The 9889-nt window shown below is 40.2% G+C and overlaps 1 protein-coding gene across 2 annotated transcripts; it reads right to left on the bottom strand.

The window, feature by feature from the left end:
- Positions 1-631: 631 nt before the first annotated feature.
- zfand5a (zinc finger, AN1-type domain 5a) lies at positions 632-9020 on the bottom strand. Of its 2 annotated transcripts, none has more exons than XM_061730846.1 (6): positions 8684-9020; positions 5373-5534; positions 4392-4494; positions 4205-4290; positions 3642-3770; positions 632-2481 (listed from the first exon to the last, which is right to left on the bottom strand). In XM_061730846.1, the coding sequence occupies exons 2-6, from the start codon at positions 5530-5532 to the stop codon at positions 2333-2335; spliced, it is 627 nt and encodes a 208-aa protein (XP_061586830.1). In that variant the 5' UTR covers positions 5533-5534; positions 8684-9020; the 3' UTR covers positions 632-2332. The 2 variants fall into 2 exon arrangements, with proteins under 2 accessions (XP_061586830.1, XP_061586829.1); XM_061730845.1 differs by having other exon boundaries at positions 8775-9018.
- Positions 9021-9889: the final 869 nt, after the last annotated feature.

The raw sequence follows: 9889 nt of genomic DNA, 5'->3' as shown, positions 1-9889 counted from the left end.
TGTCTGTGCCACGAAGATTGTTTAACATATTGATATCTCAGAGAATGCCTCGTTATGGAAATCCTCAGACGTGCTCAAGTCGTGCGTCCGAACAATGTGATCGTTGTTGCTTTCTGTCACACAAACCACCACATGAGTTCACCTCAGCTGTCTGGCCAGCTGTTGCCATGATGCCATCTGTGAGCACCCTCTGGCCTGGATCCCCTGCCAGGAGTGTGAGAAAGCACCATGTCTCCGAAACGCGGACACAAGGGGAACTGTGCATGTACGGCTTAAGCCCAGATAAAGCTGAACAGAATCGCTTTCTTCCAGGGACTAGGGATTAATACTTCCTGTGTGACCAGACACGGTTTGAAAGTCTCTGGAATGAGGTTGTTAGTCTGAGGTCAGGTTAGGCAAGGTAACCATCACATGGTAAAGCTTGGGCACCAACACTATTCTTGTTGTGACTAAAATTAAACCCTTGTTCACACATAACCTGTCTTCCGTTATTGTGCTATATGACCTGCACTTTACTCCATTCAGCATTAACAAAAGTTAAAGACATATTTCTTATGAAAAGCAAAACTCACTAAAACATGAACTATAAGGAGAACTGGTGAGCTGTGAAAGTGAACACAGTGAGGCTTGGTTATGTCTCTCTGTACAGTTTTATTTACATGATACTATTCTGTTGTAATGCTGGATAGCAAGATTATATGTAATACATAAATATCAACACAGTTTGTTGTTTTTTCTTTTTTTGTACAAATTTGCATATAACTAAGAGTCAGAAAAAGAAAGAAAAAAAACGGATACATACAGTTGTCATTTAAATGAAAAACATCCTCGCAGGGGGAAAGTAATAGAAGACACAAACATACGTGTCTCAGGCAGCCATGAGAACACTTTTGCTCAGGTTTGTGCACATGCACACCCACCCACACACACACACACACACACACACACACACACACACACACACACACACACATCTCTACGGTGCTCTACAGCAGACACACAGACCAATAGCCGTTAGATGACAAGTTACATCTAATCTTGGTTTCTATTATTTTTCATAAATCTAGCTCTGGCATGCTCCTGTACTTCTGTAAACATGTGCTGATAAACAGGGTAGCTTCACAACTAAAAGGGGGACAACACACTCATACACCAACACACACATACTGTGCTCACATGAATATTGTGTTAGCGCCTTTAAAAAAAAAAAACAATAATTCCACAACTGCACAGAATCCATGCGCAAACATCAAAACAATGGAAGAAGAAAAAAAAAAATTCAAAACATCAGATAATTGTCTTTCAGCAAATAAAATGTCCCAAACCCTTAGACGAGTGATATTGAAACACTAATGCAAATGAAGTGTAACTCATGCATTTAGTCCATTCATTTATGTCCCTACAACATTGTAGCCTAGATTCACCCATCAGGCCCACCAGGAAAGATGCAGTCCTTCCTCTCAGGCCACACGTTGGTGAACGCAGCCCTGCACCAGGCGTCATATTACAATGTGAACTCAAACCAGTTGGGGCGATCCCATTTTTATCATCATTCTCATTGCAAATGTTCGGATTCAGTGAAATGTGGGGTACCACGTCTAGCATGACGCCTTTAGGTATAATGAAACGGTCTCATCACAGACAGATGATGTCCACATGGCCAAGCAGACTGGAGGGAGACAGGGGCTGACTGTCATGATGATCCACTGTTGTGCCGGGGTCAAAGCAGATGAAGTAAAAGGGAAGACTACATAGCTTAACACAGCAGCCGTGAGGTAGGTAAAGCTAGAAAATATAGAGTTACATGGAGAGTTGAATAACTCCAGTGTCAACAGAGCACAGAACAAGAAGCTGTTATGGTTGAGGGACATGACTCGTACGGACTGTCTGACTGCTTTGAGAAACCTGCCTGTGTCTAACACACTGCAGGGTTAGAGTAAAATGACTGTTTGGCACAAACTGGCGCCTAGCATGGGTGAGAGGAGCACAGCACATCCTGGACATTGAGCCTGCGCTGCTCTAAATAAGACAATACATTTTCTTAGAAAAAGAATGGACTCAACAACGGAAAAGTCACACCACAGAAAACAGAATAAAACAAACTAATGAATCAATCAAAAGAGGAAAAAGGAAAGTGATCATTCATGCATCTCCCTCAGTAAGGATCTTTTTTCTTTTTTCGATATTTTGAGGTTGTAATTTTTTTTTAAAATCAAGTCTTTTCAATCCTCAAGTCACCACTTGCGTTGGTGCTCATTTCAAAGGGTTCACACTCATACTCCAGTCCTTGTCAAGGTGTTTCATCATTGCTGGCGTTGCTGTTATATCAAATCTATATTCTCTGTATCTTGTCAGCCACAACCACAGGGTTCTCCTTGCGGATCTTGGCGGCAGCTTCGGCCTTGTAATCGTAGGGACAGTTGTGCTTGTCAGAGTATCGGTGGATGCCACAGAACAGGTTCCCACAGCGACAGTCAAACCCTGGAAGCACAAATGTCACAGGTTAAAGCCCCATCTGCAGAGATAAAGACTGCACAAAAGAGTAAAAAAAAAATATATATACTAGGGGTGTAACAATATATCGAGCCACGAAATTTCGCGATACAAAAACGCCACGAAACGTGTCGTGGAGGTGACAAAGTGTATCGCGATATTGGGATATTAATATTAATTCATTGTGGTGACTAGTAACGCGCAGCTGACCGCGCGTGCCGACCGCACCTCGACCCGCGGACCAAAATCCTACTACGCTCAAAAGAAAGTAGTACCTTTTTGCGGTCCCGATCACGGGACTCTAGCAGGGTTTTGAGCTCTGAACTTTTAAGTCTGGTGTAGAGTTAAGCCTTACCTTATTAAATTAAACCTTTTTCGGGTCGTGAGTAGGATAAACACGGGAAAACTTCTTCCGAGTTGGAGTGTACTTTAATGTCCGCTCAACAGTGTAGGATTTTAGAACATCAACACAGCACCTAGTGCCGTACTGTGGCGTATCACTCCGCCCAATCTAAAACAGACAGATAAACTGACTGGTGTCATTATAGTCCCTGATTTACATCCGAATATAAAGAATATATTTATAAAATAATGAACCCTGAATTACCAAAATAACCTTCTTAACAAAAATAAATCTCCTCTTACACTTATAAGATGAGCATGAATCAATCTTTTTTTATGATGTAAAATTGTATGTAATTATTTACTTTTATTTATTTATTTAATTTTAGTTGTTACATTTCTGGAAAAAAAAAAAGTCAAATCATACATGAGAGAAACTGAAGAAGATGCATGATGCAAACCTGACATTTACTTTTAGTTCAGTTTGTGGAAAATGGTTGGCCTGGCTTTCTCTTTAAAACTTAAACTGTTATAAAGCATTACAAACTGTAACAATAAGGCAAATGCACAGCATTGTTTTGTATTTTGTGTCTTTCAAATAAAATACAATTTTTTCCAGTCACATGTTCCTCATGCAAAGTTGTTAAAAAAATACTGCTATAATATCGTATCGTATCGTTATCGTGACCTCAATATCGTGTATCGTACCGTATCGTGAGATTAGTGTATCGTTACACCCCTAATATATACTCTGATCACTATCAGCAACACGGGCATCACAATAACCATCCCCTTCGTCTGCTCACCTGTAAGTCCCACCCTTTTACGGCACATGAAACATCTGTTCTTCTTGGGTTTGGAGGGGTCTCCCTTGCCTTCTTCAACACTGGTAGAAGCTACAGGAGTTGGGCTAGAAGCAGCAGGCTGACTTACAACTACACATAAAAAACACAACAGAAAGAAAGTAATAAATTAGTCAGGATAGCTTAACTTTTTTATCATGTACCTAACTTAACTTTTAAAATAAGCGTCTCAAATGACAGCGCTATGGCACGTTCCTGATCTCTAAATTGTCTGTGTTCTTGGAAGAAAACGGCACGCTACTCTGAGAAAGACTAGAAGACAGGATCAAATCAGTCTCTCCATTGGTGTGGTTATTTTTAAACACGTTTATTTTTAGGCAACCTTTCTTTCTTGGAGGCTGTAAGTAAAACCAGCTGCTTTTAAGCTGAGTTTAAGGTATGCAACAAAGCATCTCCAATAAACTAAGGCTGCAGTGGATCCTACAAAAGCAAAGTTTGTCTTAAAATCTCAGTGATCTTTCAACTGTGTCTGTGTTTCGTTCTGTAAAATGTTAGTTGTGTTTTACCAGGCTCTAGAGGGTCAGGTTTATCCTCTCTCGAGATGCTCATCTCTGTCATTTGTTGAGTCACAGGGAGAGATCCTTGAACAGTTCTGCAGATTTAAATTGAGGAGTGAGACCAGTCAGTCAGCTATTTATACAAACTGAGATTTATAAAACATAGCCCGAACAATAAATTGTAGCCAATACTGACCTAGACATGTCTGGAGAAGAGGCAGGGGAGGCATCAACCTTAGCCAAACTGGCTTCTAGTCTCTGGATAGCCGAGACCTCTGAGGTAGGACTAGCAGTGGAGCCTTAATGAACAGAATGGGTTCAATTAAAAACAATGACATCAAATATACAAATAAAAAGTTCAAGTAGGAACACCAGATTATATTTTCCATGCATTGCATTTAAAAACATTAGAAATTTTGTTTCGAGTTAAGAATAATAGCCTTCCTGCTTGTTTTCAGCATTTCTTTAAATTAAGAGAAACAAACTATAATTTAAGAAGGCTGTGGGTCTTTGAAAGATGTCGTGTGAGGACTAATGTTAAATATAGATGTGTTTCATTTTTGGGAGTCAAATTATGGAATCAACTTAGTGATGAAGTGAAACTGTGTAAATCTGTTGAATTTTAAAAAAATATTGAAAAGTAAAATAATTAAGGATTACAATGCTAAATGATTGGAGTATAATTTGGTTAAGCAGAACAATTTAAAAGGGAAATTTCTCTTTTTGTTTCTTTTCATATTGCAGATAATCTGGGTTTTCTGTTGGAAAGTACAGGGTAGGCAAATATAAGCTTTGGCTTCAGCCTATTCCTTTTTCGGTTACAGAGTTTATTATTATTTTTTGTGTGAAACTGATGAGTGTAAACTTGTATGAAAGTGTTTTGTCATTTACACACACACAGTTTGAATTGCAAATAATGTAATGTAACCGAAATAAACAATTCATTCATTCATTGTGATTTTTGAATTACAATGTCACAAAAATAATTGAATCCAACCCAAATGACTCAAAGAAAATATGTGAATCTTCCAATTGAAAAAGTAAACCTGTTAGTGACATATTTTCGTTCTTTAGACAACACATTTTGAACAGCCTTCAAGTGCTAGATAGTGACAATGTCAATGTTTGACCTTTGAGGCATCACTGATTACATTCATATTTTTATGTGCTGCCTTACCCATTGGGCTGAGGGGGCTCATGCGGTCGCTGCTCTGCTGCCGCGTCAGGTGTTCTTTATAGCATACAGAGCACATGCCATTTGTTCTTGGGTTGCCATAGAAACCACAGCCTGTGGCACAAAGCATGGGGACCGGGCTCTGGTTCGTCTCTTGAGCCATTGCTAACAGAATGAGAGACAGAGTGAGAATGCTTATTAGACTGACACACAGAGAGAGCAGTTGTTTTCTGCACCAACACCTCGATGTGAAACAGACATGAAAGCACAAAAGGTTTTCCTGGACATGTTTCCCTGTCAATCTGGTTCCAGAGCAAGGTTGACTGATGGCAGAGGAGCCATGTTATGAAAATGCAAGAACACCACGTCTGTGTTTTGACTCGCCCGTTAGCTTGAATACAGGAATGAGTGCTTCTCCACAGGAAGTCCAGAGAATAAACACCACACACTGTTCTGTTCGGCACCTTTGGCAGATTCAAACTCCCTTCTGTCCCACAGCTTTGTTCACTGCGTCCCTCATTTCTTCCTTCAACCCTTTTGTCAGCTCAGACACAACTTAAATTGGCATTTCTAAAATGTTAACCACATTTTCAACAGGTACAGTATTCAGAGGAATGCTTTGATTATTCACAAATACTAAATGCTCCCTTATCAGGGTACTCACTTCCTTCATCTAAACAGGAATCTAATCTGACTCACAGGCAGTAACTTCATCACAACAGAACAAACGTTTCTCATCAGGTAGAATAATGTCCTGTTTCTGCCACATGACTCAAGATAATAAATGAGAAAGAATAAAGTAGGTCAGCAGTTTCACAAAGTATTCCCCTTACCCTTGGCCACTTGTCACATAGGCTATTGCAAAGTCCGGTGTCATCCCCCACCACAGATGTCTAAATACAAGCCTACATGTGCGTTATTTGGCAGGACATGTAGTACTATGACATTGTTGGCTGCTTGTGCTCCAGTGCAATACAACAGGATGTTGCGTAATGGGAGACACCGACATTGAGGCAACAGATCAAAAACACCTAGATTAACAACAAACAGACAAGAAGACCTAGATTAGTAGGGTAAGAAGCACCCCACCTGCCAGCCCTGCCCGAAACATTTTTTGTTGCTGTTACAATTCACCAAATCACACGTGAGAGCTATAAACCTGCATGGAAACACCATCACATTTTGCTTTGTAATAAACCTTTGGCCGTGTTTTGTTGCAACACAGCAACTGCTTGCTTGTGTTTGTGTGAAGCTCATCTATATTCCGGTCACGGACACAAACAGGGCCGGCGAGCTTCATGTTCCAGCGGAGGCCAGCAGGTGTTTTGAAACACAAGAGGTTATCCTGACAAGTGCTATGAAATCCTGAGCTAGCTCCTAAATCTCTGCTCTCTTCTCTATATTTTCATCCCTACATGTTATCACTGTGCTAACACAGGGTTTCCTTGGAAAAGCCCACAAAGAACTTTGCCAGTCGAGTCACATGTTCAACTGCTGAGGGCTGGGAAAAAAAGGGGGAAAAAAAACAGACAGCAGGACTGAGCTAGACAATGGTTAAGTATTGTGTAGCTCAAGGGACATTTTCCTTTGTAGATAATTGCACGTTGGCTGTATGATTTAAGTTGTACATGAATGTAAACAAAAACATAATGTTGTTTCAGCGCTATATAAAAATAGCTCATCCAAGAACAAAAGCAGCAAACATAAAACAACAAAGAATGTGATGATGTCTGTTGACTTTCTTACATAAAAAGGACAATGAACAGTGAAGATCAGCTGTCATGTTTGAACCAGCTGTCAGGCAAACAGCAGACATGTTCCCTAAATATTAACAAAGTCCTATAAAGAACATATATAAGATTTTTAAAAAAAAGTGAAATCCCTGAAGTAACCCATGCTGCTTTCAATTTGACTATACTGTATGCAGAAAAGGCTTTAAAAATTAGGTACTTTATTGTAAAGCATATCTTGCCAGGGCAAGTCAGGGCACAGACATGTTCCCTAAATATTAACAAAGTCCTATAAAGAACATATATAAGATTAAAAAAAAAGTGAAATCCCTGAAGTAACCCATGCTGCTTTCAATTTGACTATACTGTATGCAGAAAAGGCTTTAAAAATTAGGTACTTTATTGTAAAGCATATCTTGCCAGGGCAAGTCAGGGGCTTTCCAGCACAAGGATGATTACCAGTCACCCATTCAGCAGTTTTCCATAACAAAAATCCCAAACCCTCTCAGTAAAATAAAAAATAAATAAAAAAGTGCTAACTTGACTTTTTTCTAAAAAAAAAAAACTAAAAAAAAAACTGTGTCAGATGGTTTGGGTGCAAGATGAAGCAACTTTTAGGAAGACAAGTGTAACTATCTCTAGCAAACAAAAGGGGAAGAGCAAGCTTAGCTCATATTTCAGGCCGAGCTGGGCTGAAAACTCATGAGTCACACTGAAGGGCAGTACAGAAAAAGCACACTGTTCCTTTTATTTAATTTAAACAAGCAGCACATTAGTATCTTAATTTTCGCTATATCTGAAGCAGCCACCGGAAGCCGACAGCAAAGAAACCCCGCTTATGTTTGGTGAAATATCAAACACTGTAGACAGTGTGGTCTATGATCCCTTTGTTTCTGCTTTCCTCCTTTGTCTGCCATCTCTCTGCTTCCTGTTTAAACATCGCTTAAAACCTCGCACATATCTCTGCATTTGCACTAATACCCATTTTTCTGCGTGCTCCCAACGAAACAATGTTAACAACCACGGTTATATAACCACACTTGAGCACTTAAAACGCCTCGATGGGACCACAAAGTCTCCTACATCGAGCGAAGCTCGTCTAAACTAAAATCTGAAACTACTGCAGATACGGATACTGGGTGTAGCAATTAAAACAAAAATAGTTTTTCTGGTAAATTCAAATAGACTGTAACAATTTCAATCCAACTTTTTCACTGCACTTATCTATTCGGCTTATGAATTTTCTATTTCTAGACAGGAATTAACAGGCTTTGGTCCCCCATCCCCCAGCTCGGGGCAAGCAGAAAAACAGAAAGCGACCAGCACTAGCTCCCCTTGTTTTTCTAAATGAATCCATCTATTTTTACACCAGAATCAGACAGACAATCACGTTCAAAGGCATGTGCTATTTCAAGGCAGGTTGAGGACACCGCGCTGCTGGACAATTAAAAGGAGCAAAGCCAAAAATCCTGTTTACCACACAAAAGCCATCACGCAGACACCGCCTGACCTTTCAGTCCAGACTTAAAGGTCGCCACCACAGACCATCCTCTCGGGTAAGACACCCACGTTTCGACTATTTACCTTCATAAGACGAACCCACTACAATATTTAATCCTCGATGTTAAGAAAGGAAGAAGAAAAAAAAGAAAAAGCAACAATCCGAGATCATCACCTGCCAAGAAAAAGTCGACGGGTGTTCTCGCGAGAAGACAGAAAACGTGAGCGCTTGTCTGGGCAGAGACGGCAAAAGTCGACGGTTTCAGGTCCTTTTGTCTCGCTTTAGAGATTAGGTGTCGACGTCTTCTCTGTCAGACAGGTTTAATTGTCTCCTCCTCGGCCTCCTGCCTTCCCACCTTCCTCTCTCTCCGTCTCCCGTCCCTTCTGGATAGATGTTTGTTTCCTTCTTTAGTAAGAGGAGTGGTGGATGATGTCACGAGTAAATCAACGTGTCACCATTGGCTGCCTGCGGAGCCCCCGAGCGCTCGACGCGGGCGCATGCGCACTGTTAGGCTGGCGTTATTACACATCTATTCGTCATCATCCACCTACAAGGACACGAATCCATTTACTGAGTAATGTGTCTAAATGAAAGAATGAATGGGCAGGGATGCTGGATTTAAAAACAAATAATCAACTGGGAATGCCTCCCTGCACAATATTCTGTGTCTACTTTAAGAGTCTCAGCCTCCTGCCACATCATGTGATTGTTTTTATTATTAGAGGAGCAACACAAGTTCAGATGTACAAAACTGTCAAATATGAAGCTTGTTTGTTAAGGGAGAGCTCTGGGTCAGCGCTGGTCCACCCGGTCGAGCAGAAGCACATACTGTATGTAAACATGTTTTCCAGGAGGCAAAACAAATAAGTCAATACCACAAATGCACAAATGGCAATTAACACTTTTTTTTTTTGTAAATACATTTTAAAAATGTTGGAGTTTGACCAAGACCCCTGAGGCCTGTCACCCTGTCCTTAAACATAACAACTACATTCCCAGCTGTGACCTTTCCACTAGAGGTTGGAGGTTGGAGTAGAGTAACCAAAATTTAAACATGTCAATAAGCTAACTTAAACATTATGCAAACCCAAATCCAACTTAAGGATATTAAGGCTCAAACTGTTATTGGGATATTTCATTTATTTTTCAATCTGGAAAAATAATTATATCCCAAAGTCTACAAGTGAATTTAGGTCAGACAAAGATAGATGTGCAAATGCTAACATACAAGTAGACACAGGTGCAAATACATTTGCATGATGTTAGGAGTGTAAACATGTCTTGTAATA

This window comes from Cololabis saira, chromosome 9 (assembly GCF_033807715.1).
Source record: "Cololabis saira isolate AMF1-May2022 chromosome 9, fColSai1.1, whole genome shotgun sequence".
Lineage (NCBI taxonomy): Eukaryota > Metazoa > Chordata > Actinopteri > Beloniformes > Belonidae > Cololabis > Cololabis saira.
This window is presented reverse-complemented; position numbering and strand designations above follow the sequence as displayed.